Source organism: Taudactylus pleione, unplaced genomic scaffold (assembly GCF_031769625.1).
Source record: "Taudactylus pleione unplaced genomic scaffold, aTauple2 ptg000038l, whole genome shotgun sequence".
In the NCBI taxonomy this organism is placed as follows: Eukaryota; Metazoa; Chordata; class Amphibia; order Anura; family Myobatrachidae; genus Taudactylus; species Taudactylus pleione.
In genome coordinates this window covers 2,866,649-2,886,567 of record NW_028284440.1, presented here as the reverse complement: position 1 = coordinate 2,886,567, position 19,919 = coordinate 2,866,649, and the positions used below count along the sequence as shown (strand labels likewise).

General features: G+C 47.1%; 1 protein-coding gene across 6 annotated transcripts in view; it reads left to right on the top strand.

The window, feature by feature from the left end:
* Positions 1-19,919, top strand: part of BEST3 (bestrophin 3) — a 62,778-nt gene that overhangs the window by 10,064 nt on the left and 32,795 nt on the right. For 4 of the 6 annotated variants that reach the window (XM_088452516.1, XM_088452513.1, XM_088452514.1 and 1 more), the window contains one exon: positions 279-448. The exons of 1 other annotated variant lie outside the window; for it this stretch is intronic. In XM_088452516.1, coding sequence (XP_088308642.1) covers positions 297-448 — 152 coding nt within the window. In that variant the 5' untranslated portion in view covers positions 279-296. Of the gene's footprint in view, positions 1-278; positions 449-19,919 lie in introns of those variants that run through there. One more of the 6 variants, XM_088452519.1, reaches the window with a different exon arrangement.

The following is a 19,919-nucleotide window of genomic DNA, read 5'->3' as shown; positions in this document are numbered from 1 at the left end:
ACTTTCTAGAAGACAATAGCTAGAATATAATTGGTTGCTATGGGCAACATCTCCACTGCTACAAACTCTCACTTTAGTAAATACATTTAACTAGCACTTTCTAGAAGACAATAGCTAGAATATAATTGGTTGCTATGGGCAACATCTCCACTTCTAAAAACTCTCACTTTAGTAAATTTACTCCTAAGTATATAACCCTTTTATGTGGTTGTACTATTCCTATATGCATTGCACAGTTTTCCAATACCAGTTCTCAAGAAGTCTCTTCTGTCTTTTAGGAGAAACGTGTCAAGGAGATGACAGTGACTTACTCCAGTAAGGTAGCAAATGCAACATTCTTTGGGTTTCACCGGTTGCTGCTCAAGTGGAGAGGGAGCATTTACAAGCTGCTCTACAGAGAGTTCTTTTTGTTCATCAGTTTATATACCACACTGAGTGTCATATACAGGTACTTTCTACTGCATACTTTTTTAGCCCATTATGGCATCTGGATACACATGACATTCCTAGATAGCATCAGATAACCCCTTATGTACAGGCCCTACAGTATGAATCCCCAACGATAAACACTTTCAGCTTGTGGGTATTATCTTGTTTAGTAAATTATAATTAATATTTTTTGTAATTATAATTATGCTTAATTTGTGCTTCACATTAAGTTTATATCAAAATATTTATTTTCACAATTTAAATCAAGCCAAACTGCCGGGAGCAAAACATACATTGCCACTTAGCTCCCATAGAATGTATGCAAGTGTACGGCTGATCTCCAGATCTGGGTATGGGAGTAAGCACAGTAACAAGAGGGTACTGTACCAGGGGCTTCAGATTCAGGACCTGATTCAGACCTGCTCGCTAGTATGCATTCGCTCGTAGCCGGACGATTTTCACTCTGTGCGCATGCGTACACATCGCAGTGCGTGTGCGCGAACCAGTGCGAGAGATCAGGAAGCGTTAGCTCGCTGCGCATAGACAGCCCAGCAGAGTGAGTGATAGGAGAAGCCGTTTGTGGGTGGTGACACTGGCTGGCCATTAAAAAAACTGGGGAGTGGAGGAGGCGTGCCTGAGCATCTCAACGCCGTTTCAGAGGCATGCATAATTTAAAGGCAGCGTCATAGTACAAGTCACCTGGCTGGTTTTTACACTGAAGTGCTCGCAGTGCTTGCGGTAGGGTATGGACAGCCACAAGCGTTTCGGTCGCATCCGATGGTACCCAATGTACCGATGGTTACATACACATCCTGGAGATGACGTGCGCAAGTGGGCGTCTTATAACAGGCTGGTGAGCATCTGCATACTCAGAGCGATCGCACGCCAAGACATAGTGGGTGTGCTTAAGCCTTGCCGTGCAATCACCTGCCTTGCTGTCACTTAACCGAATTTGCATACACATCCAGCGAGCGTACGCATCTAGTGAGCAGGTCTAAATCGAGCCCTCAACTCTTACTTTACTGATATGAGATAATTAGCTATTCTAAGCTGCTACACAGTTCTGCATTAATGCATTAGTGTGCCCAGGGTAATGACCACATTAAAGGGCACCATTCTCCTTTGCAAAACAGAGAAGCATAAAGAGTATTACATTATCAGAAGAAGACTAAGTTTATGGACAGCTGGCTTAGGACTTGCTCTGCTATAAGGTCTGCATATAAGTCTTGTGGTAGAATTAAAAATATTAAATCAAATTTTCAGTCTCCACATTTTTGTTTTAACTTGATCCATATTGGTCAAGTATTTAAAGAGGAGACAGTCCTCATTATAACAAGGCATCTCTTATCTGCCAAGGGCTAAAGTTGGTCGAGACAGAACAGAGTTTTTCCTTTCTATGCTAAGAAGTCTACTGTACTCAGATTACTAGCAGTCATCTCAAACTACACTGTACTTGTTATAAACATTTATGCAGGTAGGCAGCTGTATTTAAAATGTAACCTATAACTATGAAGTTAAATTTAGTAAGTTGTTAGTACATCAGAAAAGTAAGGGGAGAATTCAATCGTTTTTTTGGGCGGTGATAATGACATGAGACAAAGCAATTCAATTGTTTAGGGCGCCCATTAATTATCTTGCTTGTCTGCCCAAAAGCAACGCGGCTAACTCATCTAAAGTCCTGGTTAGGGCGGCCAAACTACTGTTTGGGCACCCAGATCACAGACTTTTCGCATATTTCTCCTCTCCACCTCAGGAGACTGCGAGCAGAAATGTCAGCACAGCAGCTCGTGCGTCTGTACAGAGAAATATTTGAATTGCTCCATCGGGCATCCATTAGTTAAGGCACCCAAAAAACTATTTAATTCCCCCTTAAAAATACATCTTGTTTGTTACTTAGTATTTTAACATACAGGACACATATCCATTAGGACTATCAGCCTAGTATTGATGAGACAAATCTTGTTAGCTAGAAATATAACAAAAAGCACAATAAACAACATCTTTTCACATACCGGCCAGTACAACATGCAACTGAAGAAAAAGAAAGTGGATATTACAGTGTCTTAAAGCACTATTCCAGTCATTTGTCCTCTGTTCTTCTCGCTACATTTGTGCATCTCATACGCTCACAGGCATCAGGTTCTTTTGTTAAGCCCAGGTGTCCTTTCTTTAGTGGTTCAACGGCCTAAGGGCCTGATTCAGAGCCGGACGCTATTTGCGGACGGTCGTTCCAAAAAAGGGGCCGGCTATTTAAATTGAGCACTCGCTCTTTGCGGTTTGTTGATGCCTGTATGTCTGAGTGAGCGAACGAAAAATGCACTCGCTATTTTGTAAAGACGCCCCTTTGCCGTTCGCATCACACGTCATCTCCGGTATTTATTTGATTAATCGGGTACATCAAAAGGCATCTGAATTGCTCGTAGTGCTTGTGGTAGGTTTTTCTTACCGCTATCACTGCGAGCAGTTCAGGCTAAAAGATAACCAAGTGACGTGGTTGATGACGCTCCTTTACTAATTATACACTACCTTTAAACGCCCTTTTGACCGTTAGGCACGCCTGCGTTCGGATCTCCACTCCCCCGTTTTCAAGCACCTTCCCCTGTTACCACCCACAAACAGTACATTCTGTCAATCAAATTAGCAGCCCCTCGCTGTTTTGCGAGCGCACGATTTCCGACCGCAATGACTGGTTTGTGCATGCGCATTACGACCCATACGCATGCGCAGTTGTGCGAACATCGCTCAGAGCGAACGAGCGGCCGCTTACGAGCGGCTCTGAATCAGGCCCTAAGTTCCTAATTATAGTAGGTTGAATCGACAGTATCAGCCTTGGCCCATTATGGTTACCATAACTTTCAAGAAAGAAAGAAAAGGTTGCGCTGCTGCTGATAGTCAATAAGTTAATATACTTAATTGATCCACATCACAAACTTCTCTGAATCACAAAACATTTAATATACGCATAATAAAATTTACAAACTGACATACATAAAATTCAACAAAATTGTTGCAATTACTGTGACAACTTTTGATAACTGGAGTATATGTATCTGAATAAATACAATTTGTTTCAATAGCTCACCGCTCAATGGCCCTCATTCAGAGCCGTACGCTCTGAGCAGAGCGCACGCTCTGAATGAGGGCCGCCCTCCATAAATATGGAGCGTCCTCCTGGACGCTCGTATAGCTGTGGGTCACCACCCACAGCCTATACGAGCGTGCAGTTTGATGGCCGCGATGGTCTTGACCATCGCGACCATCGCCACTGCGAGCCGGAGCCTGCGGTTGAGTTTTTCATCCGCAAGGCCCGGAGTGATTTTGGCTCTATCAGAGCCAAAATCACTCCCACTGACATCACTAGTGATGTCAGTGGGCCGGCTTCTGACGGTAGGCGTTCCCTTGGGAACGCCCCCGTCAGGGAGGCACGCCCCCGGCACGCCCACCAAAGGGGGTGTGCTGTCAATCAACATCGACAGCACGCCCCCTTTGATCAGACACAACGAGCGAAGGAAAGTCCTTCGCTCATCGCGTCTGGCGCATGCGCACGACGGAGCTCCCGCCGTCGTGCGCATGCGCTGTGCACAACATCGACCCACTTGCGAGCGGACAGCCGCTTGCGAGTGGGTCTGAATCAGGCCCAATGTATCAACTGTGTTTGGTATCCAATAAGTTCATTTGAGCATCAGCGTTTAGGCTGACATTTATAATCCACCAAAGCTCCTTTTGTTTAGAATGTGCCACTAAAGTCCATTGAATAGCTCATCCCACAGTAGAATAATAAGGAATAGCAATCCCCCTTCAGTTGGATATCCAATGAGTATATATGTGGGTCCATATCTGGCTGGGACCTGTAGTGTAGTGTAAATTACTGTGATAATGTCTACACAAAGACAACTTGTTGAAAAGAGTCACCTCTTGATGTTGAGGCGGTAGCTGTAACAAGGGCATGTACCTGACCGCCACCGTAGTCTGGCAGCGGTCTCGTGTCCTCACCAGTGAAATAGATTGCACCGCTCTCTCTCACCGCTGTTACTCAGGCAGTGTCACTGCCCCCCCAGGGTCAGCCCCAGGGAGTGAGAGAGCTGCAGCCTGATGCTAGATGCCAACAGTAGCAGCAATGTTTTATTGATAGGGGGCCCCACACATATGTTGATCAGGGGCTCCCACAGACCTTAATCCGGCCCTGTCTGCAACTATAGTACAACCTATTAGATTTTTATGTACGTTGGGGAGCATATATATAGTTGGTGTAAGGGGGTCGGTGATGTTTAGAATGTCAAATTCTGATTTTGTGATATCTTTTTCTAGATATTTATTAAGGAGCTTTTCATAGTGGGATCATTCTTTAGTTTCACATATGTTTTTCATCATTTAGTTGTCGTTAATTTTTCTTTTTACAATCCTATTTCTCCATAATAGCGACACCTCCCCCTTTGTTGCATAATTTTATAATTATGGAGTCATCTTTCTACTTCAGGGTCCATAGGGGGTCCACAGGGTTGACCTTGGGGTATAGCTGGATCTGGATCCACGGGCACCACGCAGTTAAAGCTTTGCTGCTCCCAGAATGCACTTGGGTCCGTCCTCCTCTATACCCCGCCCCCAAGCCACAGGCACCTCAGTTTTAGTTGGTGCCCGGCCGGAGTCGGGTCACCCTGCGCAGTGGGGCTGCATAAGCAGCCCCTAAGCTTTATTTGTATTTTTAAAAAGAAGATTTTATTATTTTATTTTTTACTATCTTCAGAGCGGCAGCAATGGGCCATCTGGACGTCCACGCTGCCGCTCTAACAGCCCCGCTGGCGCTGCGATGCCAGTACTGATCTGGGGATCGCAGCGGGACCCCGGAGTCAGTACTAGCATGGCTCCGGGAGCTCCCACTGACTGCTGCCGGACACAAGGGCAGTCTTTAAGCTGCCGATCTCTGGGGACAGACCGGCGGCGCTAGTAGCGGCGGTGGGCTCCCCCCTCTGTGGCATACCCCGCGTGTCTGCTGGCCTCCAGGGTGTAAGTACCGGCGGGGAACCGGCTTCCGTGGGGCTTTAATACTAGCAGGGGAGGCAGCCTTCCCTGCTTTAGCGCTCCTCCCCTCAGCCCAGCGCGCCTTCTCTCATGTGTGCTGGCGTCGCTGGGCTGTTATCTCCTGGCCACTCCTCCTCAGAGCTCTCCGGCGGCCATCTTCCAGGCAGCATCGCAGAGCTCTCAGGCGGTATCAAGTGGACCAGTCCACCTGCGTACCTCTCCCTCTGCAAAGGACAGTGTTCGCAGCGCTATAGCCCTCCCAGACACTGAATCTGGGAGGTTGATTGTAGCTGAAGGTGCAGTGAGTACTAATTTCCTGCCTGGTATGTGACTTTTGCTAGTGCTCCTGTCTGTGCTTTTTTCTACTTACTGTCAGCTTTTACCTATCCCTTTACTTCTCCTACAAGCCCTACAGGTGTGTGGGGGAGGGGTGTTCTTTCTGTGTACCTCACTTATATAGATCTACGTATTTGTGAGGTCCGTCACATACTGCGGTGTGCTACTCAGTACCAGATTGTAGTACTGAGTAGCGGTCCCTTCTAGGGCGTTGCCCCAGCTTACCATCCCCCGTTCCCCGGGTGTGACGCGTCTGGTGCAGTCTCCTCCCGGGTCTCAGACTGTGGGTCCCTATGCGGGTTTGCCTGTATATGTGCAATCTCCCACGGTACCGCAGCAGTCGATGGTACCGTTTCAGGGGTATCCTCAAACGGTACCCCCTCCCTGGGTGGATGTCCTCTCCAGCTCTGTGCAGAGCCTGGCAGCTTCGTCATCGGCCTTTCAAACTATGCAGTGATTTGCCACCAAGGGCGTCCAAGCGTCCCGTTCCGGCTTCATTGGCGGCACAGTTTACGGACACCGACGTGTCTTCGGATGACGGGGAGATCCATGAAGACTCTGACTCGGATGCCGGGGCCCAGGAGGTGGAGGCTAAGTCCTCCATTAATGTGCCGGCATTGGTTAGGGCGGTGCGGGCCATCCTTCATATAGAGGAGGATGCGCCGGCTCCCAGGTCAAAGTACCCTAATTTTAAGAAGGCCAAAGTAGCTTTGACGGTTTTTCCTTTGTCCGACCAGTTAAAGGATCATATGGCAGGGGCCTGGCAGTTGCCCAGCAAGAGGTTCCAACCACAGAAACGGTTGGCTTCAAACTATCCTTTTCCTGAGGCTCATTGCAGGAAGTGGGAAACTCCGCTTGCGGTGGATTCCCACGTTACACGCTTAATTAAAAGCGCTACGCTGCCTTTGCCGTCGATCTCCTCCCTGAAAGATCCCACGGACAGGAAAGTGGAGACTTGTTTAAAGTCTATCTACTCTCTCTCCGCGGCGGTGGCCCGTCCGTCCATGGCCATCTCTTGGGTGGCTAAGGCCATCGAGAGCTGGGCCAACGCTTTGGAGGATACCTTTCCGGAAGATGCTCCGGAGATCCAGAGAGCGCTGATAGGACAAATGAGGGATGCGGCTTCCTACATTGGGGAAGCATCGTTAGATGCAAGCCTGCTGACCTCTCGGGTGTCGGCTGCAGTCGGTCCTTGTGGCTGAGGTCTTGGAGAGCTGACGCAGACTCCAAAAAGGGACTGGAGGCCTTACCTTTTAATGGGGAGTTGCTTTTTGGTCCAGACTTGGACAAAATTGTGGATACTCTGGCTAAGTCTAAATCAGCCTTCCTCCCTTCGGCTTCTGCACCTACCAAGGTACGGAGCTCTGCCTTTCGGTCCTTTCGGGTTCAGGGCAAGGCCAAAGGTCAGTCCTTCCCAAGGCAGTCGGCGGCCAAGGCCGCTTCTAAGCCCAAGAAGCAGGCCTGGAGTGCCAGGCGCCCTTCTTCCAAGCAGGAGGATAAACCTTCTGCCTGGTGGGAGGCCGACTTCTTCTATTTGCCCAGTGCTGGCACAATACCACCACGGATGCCTGGGTTCGAGAAGTGGTCTCCCAGGGGTACGCCCTGTCTTTTCGGCACAGACCGCCCCACCAGTTTTTCTGCACAAGTCCTTCTCAGGATACGACCAAGACTTTACAGATTCAGGAAGTTATAGAGTTCTTGCTGAAAGCAGGGGTCATTGTTCCCGTTCCTCAATTACAACGAGGGACGGGGTACTATTTTTCTCTGTTTCTGGTGCAGAAACCCAATGGTTCTCATCACCCTATCCTCAACTTGAAGTCTCTGAACAAATTTCTCAGAGTTCCCAAGTTCAGGATGGAAACGTTATGTTCCATCATTCTGGCGATGGAACCGGGGGATTACATGTTGTCCCTGGATATCCAGGACGCCTACCTCCATGTTCCGATAGCACCTTCGCACCAGCGGTATCTGAGGTTCGCTATCCTTCAACATCATTTTCAGTTCCGGGCGTTACCCTTTGGCCTCTCCACGGCACCGAGGGTCTTCACGAAGATTATGGCGGTCATGGCCGCACATCTTCGGAACCAGAATGTACGGCTGCTGCCGTATCTGGACGACCTCCTGTTGCTGGCGAGCTCCCCGGAGGTACTGCTTCAACATCTCCACCTGACGATCGCTTGCCTGCAATCGCACGGGTGGCTGATAAATTGGAAAAAGTCCTCCCTGATTCCTTCACAGCGGATGGTTCATTTGGGAGCCCTGCTGGATTCTCGTCAACAACGGATTTTCCTGACTCCGGAGAAGGTCTCCTCCCTGCAGCTGCGGATACACAGTTGCCTGAGCAGTTGCCGCCTGTCGGTCCATTCGGCTATAAGAGTTCTGGGGTCCATGGTGTCGACATTCGACATGGTGGAATTTGCCCAGTTCCATTCCCGGCCCCTGAAGGGGCTGATTCTATCGGAATGGAACGGGTTACCTCACCGGATCCGCTCTCAGATGCTGGTGTTGTCCCCGGAGGTTCGGCAGTCTTTGGTTTGGTGGCTTCAGACAGCGCATCTGGTCGAGGGGCGCCCCTTTTGGATCCCGGACTGGGTCCTGCTCACGACGGATGCCAGTTTCCGGGGTTGGGGGGCAGTGACCGGCTCATTATCGCTTCAGGGTCGTTGGTCCGTGGAAGAAGCACTTCTCCCCATCAACATCCTGGAACTGCGGGCAGTATACAGGGCCCTGCAGTCGTCCGGCCCCGCTCTTCATGGAAGGGTGGTTCAGGTGCAGTCCGACAATGTAACCACGGTGGCGTACATCAACCACCAAGGAGGAACTTGCAGTCGGGCAGCGATGTCGGAGGTGTCTCCCATTCTTGTTTGGGCGGAGTGTCACATTCCAGCGATCTCGGCAGTCTTCATTCCCGGAGTCCTCAATTGGGAGGTGGACTTCCTCAGCCGTCACGACGTGCATCCCAGGGGAATGGTCGCTTCACCCAGAGGTGTTTCAGCTACTCGTGGACAGGTGGGGGCTGCCGGAGCTGGACTTGATGGCCTCCCGTCACAATCACAAGTTTGTTGTTTACGGGTCAAGGACAAGAGACGCAGGCGCCTGTCTGGTAGACGCTCTGTCGGTGAAATGGACTTTTCACCTGGCGTATCTGTTTCCTCCGATATCCCTGCTTCCTCGGGTTCTGCGGAAATTCAAGCAGGACGTCCTCTCCATCGACGCTCCGTACCTTCTCACTCAGCGTCGGGACCTGTTGTCTCAAGGGCCCTGCCTTTACCCGGATCTGGGTCGGCTGTCTTTGACGGCGTGGCTCTTGAGACAGCCGTCTTGAGGACTAGGGGTTTCTCCAGTTTGGTCATTGGTACCATGCTTAGGGCACGCAAGCCTGCTTCCGCATGGATTTACCACAGGGTGTGGCGCACTTATTTTCAGTGGTGTGAATCCAGAAACTACGATCCGCAGGTGTTCCGGGTTTCCAGAATCTTGGAGTTTCTTCAATCGGGTTTGGACCTCAGCTTACGCCTGGTCTCTCTGAAGGTTCATGTGTCTGCTTTGCCCATGTGGTTTCAGCTACAGATTGCTACACTACCTGATGTTCACACCTTTTTCCAGGGTGTTCTCAGGATCCAGCCTCCCTCCGTGCCTCGTGTTCAGCTGTGTAAGGCGGCCACTTGGTCTTCAATTCAAACGCTTTTGAGGTTCTATGCGTTTGACACCTTCGCCTCTCAGGATGCATCCTTCGGGCGCCAGGTGCTCCTTTCAGCACAGGAGCATCCCCGCCCTTAGTTGAACTGCTTTGGGACATCCCCAAGGTCAACCCTGTGGACCCCCTATGGACCCTGAAGTAGAAAACAAGAGATATGGTAAGAACTTACCTTTGTTATCTCTGTTTCTACGAAGTCCATAGGGTCCACAGGGCGCCCGCCCTGACGCACCTGGCTTCATATGGGCTGTGTGGCTGGTCACCGGTTTTTCCGTCTCCCATTTATGCGAGTATGGTTTCTTGTGTGTTCCAGTCTTCCTTCTCTCTGTTTAGTCTCCTCCTCCGGCCTTGGCTGCTTACCAACTGAGGTGCCTGTGGCCCGGGGGTGGGGTATAGAGGAGGACGGACCCAAGTGCATCCTGGGAGCAGCAAAGCTTTAACTGCGTGGTGCCCGTGGATCCAGATCCAGCTATACCCCAAGGTCAACCCTGTGGACCCTATGGACTTCGTAGAAACAGAGATAACAAAGGTAAGTTCTTACCATATCTCTTGTTTTACTTACATTCTTTATGGCATTCCTTATACTGTGTTAGACTGGATCTCCTTGATCTTTTGGATTTGATAATTCCTAATCTTAGATGACAGATTTATTGAAGCTGTCAATCATACTTCCTTTAATGTGTGTAGGGAAATACATTGATTTTCCAGAATTTCTCACAATGATTTTCTTCATTATTGACGTTTTCGGTTTCTCGTATGGAAAAAAGATAATTAAAACATTTTCCCGTATTGGCAAAAGGTACACACTTTAAAATTGTGGGGAGGAAATCCCCTCAATTAATTTCCTTCATGGACATGCATCTTGTAGTCATGAAGTGGTTTCTTTACATCTTCACTGTAAGCACTGCCCAATGTTTTCAAGCAACCGTCATTTAAAAGGCAAAATTAACCTGGTTTTGCCTTTAAAATATTGGGCAGTCTCTCTCGGGACTCCTAGATGCTTAAGTTTGCAAGCAGAATACTGGAGTAAAGACTTAAAGGAGCCTTTAAAGAAAGCCACGGGATCCAAGACTTGTGGAGTCCTTCAAGGAGCCTTGTAGATGGCTACCTCTGGACAGCTGGAAAGTAGCGTTGATAATGTACAGCTCCCGATGATGCGTCTCGATTCTCATAAGGGTCCTTTCTGTGATTTGAGGTCTGACTGGGACCTCTGAGGAACGGAAACTCCTCCAAGTTCATCACTTTTTAAGTATGACCACTTTGATTATCCAGGACTCTTACACCTTTTGAAGAGACTCAACATAAACTTCCCTCTTGCTGGTATAGATGCCCTGATATGCTGTGTAAGATGTTGCTGGTGTGCCCAACACCTGTTGGAGGTGCTCCTTTGCCATTAGCTTTCCATTCCACATCTGGTAAGGACTGTTATCAGATCAGACCATTTTGGGATGCTGTAATCAGCCTCTTGGCAGAGATTCCCCTCCGACACTACATTTAGGCTTTTTTCCTTCTCTCCACAATATCAATTTCACATTACAAAAACTCCTTTCTAAAGCACATGAACAATGCTGCCAAGTTGGTTATATTGGTCCGATGGCATTCCTCATGTTCTCCAAAGATATGTGTCTGGTTGAAGATCCCAAGGTCCTCCAGCGCTGTAAACAGCTTTCACCGATTATGTTACATCTTGACTATCTTGAACTGACTATCTTGGCTGACAACATTTACTACTTCTTTTTGTCCTCTTTCTAGATTTCTTGTTACTAGGTATCCACTGACCTGTGCTTTTGCTGTTATCTATCTGTCAAATATGTATGTTCTATTCATTGAAACCAATATAGAAAATTGACACAAAAGAAAATAAACAATATTGTTGTACACCCCATTTTTCTCTGTCTACCAACAATAAGCTGTGAATGGTCGTTGCAGCGATGAAAGTACTGAGTCCTACTGTCATATGTATCTGTTCAGTCTTACTAACAGCTGAATAGAGCAGGAAAATAGAACACCTAAAAGAGGGTCTGGAACCTAGTTATGTGCCATGCTGTCTCCTCTCACTATAAGTCTGTATCACCCAGGGCTAGACTGGCCATCTGTCACTTCTGGCAAATGCCAGAAGGGCCGATGGCCTGAAGAGCCGGGCATGCACCCAAATGCCTGGCCAAGCAGCTCCACCTTTTTGCGCTCTGCTCGGCTGACATACAGAGAAACAGAGGAGTCTCCGTGAGGCCACACTCCCGTGTCTCACGACATGCCCCCTTTTTGTGCAGAGGGGGTTGCTGGGTCTGTCCCTATGTCCCTATGTCACTGTGGGGAAGATATAGCAAGCCTTGGAGAGGGATAAAGTACCAACTAATCAGCTCTTAACTGCCATTTTTCAAACAAAACCTGTAAAATGAGTTAGAAGCTGATTGGTTAGTACTTTATCTATCACCACAGATTGATATATCTAGCTCCATATCCCCCCTCATCATTCTAAGGAAAAGGAATTATCAAACCTTCTAAAGAGGACAAGTTAAGGTGTTGGTCATAGAAACCAATCAGATTCTAGCTGTCATTTAATAGAATGTACTAGATATGGAAGCTAGAATCTGATTAGCTGCTATGGGACTCCCTTTCTCCTTCTTTTTTTGATAAATCTTTTCACAAATGATGAGGGAAAGGAGAAGCCACCTCTGTGAAGGGTGTACTGTATGGTCTACGACATGGTCACATGACCTCTTGCATTCTCAAACACTTTGGGTCAAGTGTAATAGGCACCGATTTGCTGGTTCAGGCATATCCACTAGATTTAAAGCTATAAAGGGCCTGGTACAGAGATTTACCATAATGCAATTGCAGCTGCAATGTTGTATGGAATGCAGCTGCGAAAATATGCAAATGCCTTCCAAACCATAGCCGAGCATAGGGACGCCCACTGCTGCCTTCCCATATTCGTCCGACGATGTACAACAACGGTACTATCGACATCACATCAGGGAGACACCACAGCATGTAAGGCAGGTCTGACCAGCCGTAAACACTGCATCTCTCCTGACACGCAGAAAAGTCTCATGCTGTGTAGACAAAGCAATGGCTAATTTATGCACGCCCAAAAAGCGGCATTTAAACGGCCAAACGCGTCTGCGTTTTTCTGACCACCCCCCCTGTTACCACCCTCAAACGCTGACTACCTGTCACTCACTTTACAAGTGGTTCCTTTGTATGAAAGTCATCGCAATGCAATCACTGAGCGTGCGCAGTGCAGTGTTCGCATATGCACAATAACAAACAATCGCTCATTCTGCAAAAATATCGGCATTGCGTCCATCTCTCTGTTGGGCCCAAAGTTTTGCCACTTTAAATCTAGTGACTATATCGCCGGAATCATGCTGAAACCAGCAAATCAGAACCTATTACATCTGGGCCTTTGTGTGTAATCGAATCAGCTCCAGAGAGTGCATTTGTTTTTGTTCATTAAAGTGAGCTCTGTTTAGTATACAAGGGACCTGAGCATATCATATCCGGTCACTGTACTCAGAGGTGCCGAAAGAGGGGTGGTGCTAATTTTCGGGATGGTTGGAAGGGCCCAAGTCCTCTGGCCCCTCCCTCTCTTACCTGTCAGCGGTATTAGCCTTTTTCTCTAGCTGAGCACTGCTGCTGAGTGCTGGGCTGCGTTGGGTCCAAGAAGACTGCTCCGCAGATGCGTATCTCTGTCTGCAACTGATGTGTGGGGGAGGGGGGAACAATTACACTGATTGCGCCCCAATCCTCGTATTTGCCCCCGGCTGAGGGGTGCACAGCAACCCCCTGTGAAGTGGTGCCACAATTAAGATTTTTTGCAGCGGTGAGGTCACGCCCACACAATTAGGATACACCCTACCCTACCTAGGCCCTACACTGTTCTTTATGGCCTTGACCGTACTAGTCTAATTTATGCGGTTAACTTGTGGTAATGTGTAAATTATATTTTTGGTAATGGCAAATGGAGCCCACGTGGGCTGAGGAACATTTGTCCAACTTTGCACTGGGTTACAATATACTTTGTACTGTCATTGAGAACATAGATTTTGTATGGTATGTAGATTGCCAAGATAATAAAATATGCATGTACAGCCTACATTAGTTTATGGGGGCACAATCACTAACAGAGTTATCACTTTTTGAATAAAGTTTTTTTGCTCTGTTAATATATACTACTTCTCTTTGTTGGTGGTCTGGTAACACTGCCTTAAAACATTATCAAGAACATCAGTTTTTAAAAAAAGCAGAACTACAGTACACGTTTAGTTACTTAGAAACCTTCTGTCAGTGCATTTTTATCAAATACATCTCCTGCTAATAATTAACTGCCTGTTATGTACTTCTTTATAAGTGCTTTACCTAGGTCATAATGAACTGCTTTGCAAAGTAGCTATGTGAGTCTGGCTGTAGCAGGTCTTTTACATGACCTGCTCTGGTCCGTTGTGATTTAGTTCTGTAAGTGGCACATACCCATACAGCGCACAAGTTACAGTTCATATGCTGTTGGTTTCAAATGTATGTCTCTTCTAGTTAATCTCTGCGAAAAAATCCCATACAATCGTAATAAGAAAGAGGGCTGATGAGTGAGTTGATAGTCAAGTGTACAGTGAGTCTGAGTTTCGAAGGAGATTGTGTGAAACTAGGTATGTCCTGTAAATAGCCAGAGGTATGTGTGTATTAGCACTCAAGGATCCAGGATCCCACCCATTCCCTGGTAAAGTGGGTGCGGATTTGACAGTGCAATTTGCTGTGAATTGTATAATCACTGCATCACCCCACCACTGCTGTTTGATAATTACAAACTGAAGCATTTCACTCGTTATGATGACATGTCTTGCCCCTTGGACTTCCCCTGTGGGATCTCCCATAGTTGAGATCCAAAAAGCAGACAAGTGAGGACCATTCAGAATATAGTATATAGTAACCTTGACCTGTCAGGGAATAGAGAGTAGTGAGTGAGATTGCTAGCAGGGGTCTGTAATCGATCTGTTCCTGAAATGCCAGAGCCCGATAGCAAGCAAAGAGCAAGAGTGAGGCAGCCTGCAGAGACTGGCAGTGGAAGAGAGGAGAAGTTGTGAGACTGTTACAGTTCAGAGAGGCTGTCAGCTTTTGTGAATCTGTATGAGCCACTGTCTTTTTGTGAATGTCAACAACAGTCTGTGCTTGGTAGAGAAAAACAGGTTGTTTATGGGAGCCCGGCAGTCGGGATGCCGGCCGTCAAAACACAGACAGCGGCACCCCGATGCTCAGAATCCTGGCAGGGGCTAGGTAAGTATCCTAATCCTCTCCCCTTCACCCTCTAATCCTCCCTACCACGCACCCTAACCCTCCTGGTAAGTGATAAATCTAACCCTCTCCCCTTAGTGTCTAAACCTAAATCTACCCCCATAGTGCCTAACCTTTATACACCCCCGATGGTACCTAACCCTAACCCCACCTGTCCACAGCCTAACACTAACCTCCCCCTTCCACAGCCTATCCCTAACCACCACGTGGTGCCTAAAGCTAACCCTCCCCTCCCCCGACTCGCTGCTAATAGCTAACACGGCCCCTATACTTACGTTCGGGATCCCGGCTGTCGAGATTCTGGCGTTGGCATCTCATTTGATGTCAGGATTCCAGAGCAGGTGTTCTGGCCGCGGGTTGGGAGTCCGGTGCCGGGATTTCGACCTCAGTCATTCCGTGCGGAGGTAAATTTACTACATCACGAGAAAAGTGGGATGTAATAAAGTTGTGCATTTATTCAAATAAAATGAGATGGTCAGGAACCATTCCTTCTAACAACCTTGTTGCGCTACTGCATCTATATAAGTACAGTAGCTCCACAACTAACTTATTTCTAAGAGTGTGGTATATTTTATCGACATTCATGGCAGCCATGGTTGTTATGTTGACAGGCTTGGCATGTCGACAGTGACCACGTGGTCATTCATCATGTCAACACAGGTGAAATGTCAACAGGATTAGAACCTCGACAAAATGTTCCTGGTGCCTACTCCTAAACCCTCCCTCTCATAGCCTAACCCTTCTCCTCCGGTCCGTGCAGATAATCGACATTTCATATGTCGACATTGTGAACCTGTTGACGTTGTGATGTCAACATTGTAAATATCGACATCCTGCTACTTTCTTGTCCGTCAATTATTTGGAAATGTTTCAATTTGTATATACATTAGTATATATACTACAGGGTTCAGTGTACCCTGTTTTAACAGCTGTACAAGCTGCAGTGCACACAGGACATACGGCAGATATTACTAAGATCCCTGGCACATAGCTAAATAAAATGACCAAAGCATACATTTCACAGTAATAATTTTTTGCTTAAATCCTGTACATCCATCAATCACATTTCTAATGTCACCCTACTGCCAAAATAGTTCAGTAAATGCACTATTAAATGCGCACTTGGATGTTTGAAAATGTATTGCTTAAAGTGGCTTAGAGTTGAACTTTCTACTTCAGTTCAACAGAAGATGCAAAAGACTGTTGTCCTCTTACCAAAATATCAGGAACTAGCGGCCCTTTCCGACTTCACATGAGAGCAATTTCATCTCGCCATAGCCCCGTGCATCTCATAATAACCTACGCCATGTCACTACAGGCCTCTGCATCTCACCACAACCCCCTGCTTCTCACTCCTGTCCTCTGCATCTCACCAGTGTCACCACATCTCCCACTGCTGCTGGCCTGCAGCTGACCGGAGCCAAGCCACTGGGATGTGTCGGCAGGGCAGGAGAATAATGGATGAGAGATTCCATGGGAGGTGCCTCCTGTTCACTGAAGGCGTGTGGCTTAGCGAGAATATTTTACGCTGGAGAGGGAGCACTTCATGGTGGGGGACTGGTGGAAGGAGTCCACCTGCAGGTTGTGGTGGTCTGATGTTTGCCACCATCGAATGGAAATTATTTAATGGTTTTCCAAAGTTAGTTTTTTTTTTCAATTCCTGATAGCTATGCTTCCCCTGGCTCCTTCCTGGCTACTGTGTCTGCAATAGGGTATCTTCATGGGATAGTTGGATGCTGCCTCTCACTCTCTGTCTGCCACAGACGTGACCCTGCTAAGTCCCTGACTCCCTCCCTTCTCTAGGCTGCTGTTAAGCAACAGGGCACATTGCCAGTGCCGTAACTTCATCCTAGTTGCCTAGAGGCAAGATAGATGTTGGTGGTCTAGGGTGGTAATGAGATGAGGTGTCCCACTGGGACCTTACCAGCTGTCATACCAACAGTAAAGCATCCTGAGGCCATTCATGTGTGGGGTTGCTTCTCAGCCAAGGGAGTGGGATCACTCACAATTTTGCCTAAGAACACAGCCATAAATAAAGAATGGTACCAAAACATTTTCCAAGAGCAATTTCTCCCAACCATCCAAGAACAGTTTGGTGACAAACAATGCCTTTTCCAGGATGATGGAGCACCTTGCCATAAGGCAATAATGATAACTAAGTGGCTCGGGGAACCATACATTGAAATTTTGAGGCCATGGCCAGGAAACTCCCCAGACCTTAATCCCATTGAGAACTTGTGGCCAATCCTCAAGAAGCGGGTGGACAAACAAAAACCCACAAATTCTGACAAACTCCAAGCATTGATTGGGCAAGAATGGGTGGCCATCAGTCAGTATGTGGCCCAGAAGTTGATTGACAGCATGCCAGGGCGAATTGCAGAGGTCTTGAAAAAGAAGGGTCAACACTGCAAATATTGACTCTTTGCGTGAACTTAATAAAAGCCTTTAACACTAATGAAATGCTTGTAATTTTACTTCAGTATACCATAGTAGCATCTGACAAAAAGGTCTAAAAACACTGAAGCAGCAAACTTTGTGAAAACCAATATTGTGTCATTCTCAATACTTTTGGCCATGGCTGTACTTTTCACATATGTTGGTTGTGGGCTTCAAACCAAGGAGAAATAACCCATCATCAGTAGTAATATTCAAAAAGGGGTTTATTGTAAAGCAAAAGGGGGATATGGAATACAGGTACACATAAAAAAAATAACATAAATAAAATTATAGAAAAGTGCTTATCTGCAAATAGCTGATGGCCTAGAGAGAGGCTGGTGTAACCCAATGCATTTCGTCCTATTTGGACTTCCTCAGGAACATATAATTGTTGTGAGCGCATACGCTCATTTTTGGTGGGATGAATCATCCCTACCTTTTCCTAGTGGGGACTGCCGCAGAAGTATGCTGATACGGAATCCCGGTTTACAGTGATTGTGATGATCTGGTCTTTGCTAGTAGCTGGTGCTGCAGTTGATTCATTTCTATAGCAGACTTGAGCGGTAGCTGTTACCTCCGGTCCCCAATGCTAGAAGACGAATGTAGGGCTTGGTTCCTTTATGAGGCAGATGCTTTAGCTGGACTCCTCCACTCTTTACCATCCCCACTGATAATGTAGTGAGATGGAGCGCTGTGTGTAGTGAGCTCTGGGTCCAGAGACTGCCGTGACCCAAAGTCAGCTGGTGTCGATCCCCTCTGAACAATGGCTGTGGGCATCAGGTCTCTAAATGTGGTTGTGCTGGCTACAATTAAGCAGTCTTTGTAGCTGGCATAAGTGGTGGCTATTTCCGGTATACAATCGGGAAGCCGGCTGCCTTAATACCAGCAGCTGGCTTCCCGACTGTCATATCCGGGCGAGGTTGAAATACCAGGCATCTGAAATAACAAACAGTTCACCTTACTTCAGACTCCTCGGATCACTGGCTGAGAGATCTGAGGAGTCATCAGGAAGAGCTGCCCGCACCTCAGTGCTCAGCCTCAAGCTGGCTACACACTGAGACAATATTATTACAATTTGGCCAAATCGTAACATCATATCGTGCAGTGTGTATGCACGATATACACGCTCCTGCGGTTGCATGCGATGTCATCAGGTTTGATGTGCTGCACATCAAACTTGATGATTTAGCTTGCGGTTCCATGCATTGTAATTAAGGACGGAACGAGGGATCGTTCCGTCGTTCATTACATTGTTCTAATGTGTACCCAGGATAAGATATGTCGGGCCGTCAGCCGCCATATTGTTCTGGTACACATCATCTCAATGCATACCTATATTTCAGATTACAGAGTCTGACTCCTGTCATATCAGTAACTCAAAACAGGGGCTTTCTGTGATGGGACAATGGAAGCATAGTGCCCCCTTCAGGGTTGACGCCCTGCGTTGGGCGCCTCCATTGTCTCTGGCACTTCTGTCCCTGCTGTCTCTCACTGGCTCTCACTGTCTCTTGCTGTTTCAGTACCCTAGATAGCACCTTTACAGCAACTCTGTGACTTTTTCTTCATTAAAATCATCACTGCTCGGCTCCCTTTTGTCACAGAATAATGGTTCATAGACAGATACTTCCTCGACCAATGCTGAATAAAACAATGAAAACCCCATTAAAATCCGTTCAGTGGTTCAATAGATTAGCTCAAACAAACAAACAGACCCCTAAACTGGGGACTTTGGGGTCAATTCAGACCCGGACGCTAAGCTGCGCTCTCACACAGCCAAAAGGGGCCGGGTATGCAAATGCCATGATCACACTGTCTGGTGGAAGGACGCCCTCTATGCCTTAGAGAGCGACGGCAGAGCGAACGCACGCCAGTATAAAGACTCCCACCTTTGCTTTATTATCACACATCATCTCCAGGAAGTGTGTGATTAATCGGATACATCGAGAGCCATCGGAGCTGCACGAAGCGCTTGAGGTAGGCCCTACCCCACCGCAAGCACTGTGATCAGTGCTGTCTACAATACAACCAAGTGACGTGTACAATGATGCTTCTTTGCTAATTATGCACACCCATAAAACGCCGTTTAGACGCCCAGACAGGCCTGCGTTCGCACATCCACTCCCCCATTCACAAGCACCTTCTCGTTACCACCCACAAACGGCACTGTCTGTCACTCAAATTAGCTTCCAGTCTGTGTACTACAAGTGCACAATTCCCGAGCGCAGTGAGTTACTCGCGCAAGCACATATTGACGCAAACGCATGTGCAAACGGGTGATTATTGGCCATAGCGTGCGTCCACGGTTTAGCGTCTGAGTCTGAATCAGGCCCTCTATTTTACAGATAGAGAAAGAGAGAGAGAGATGTCTGTCTACATGCACCTTCTCCATTCCTGCAGCTTATCTATATATTTCTGTCTCACAAAATCAAAATTCTGTATGTCCTTAGCCGCTTAACAGGCAAATATGTGTTCCAAAAAACTTTCAAAAAGTGTTGTTGTTTTATAATTCAATTAGTTCAAGAACATCTATTGTATTTAACACTTATCCAACACAATTTTATTTATTTATTTATTTTTAAACACAATGTACCATAAAAACAAAAATGTTGCTGTGCATGAACTTAAACTTTAAACTACTTAACTATTTTTCAATTTGTGGACCTGTATAAATATTCTTGATCAATATGGATTCACCATAATTAAAAAGATTAAT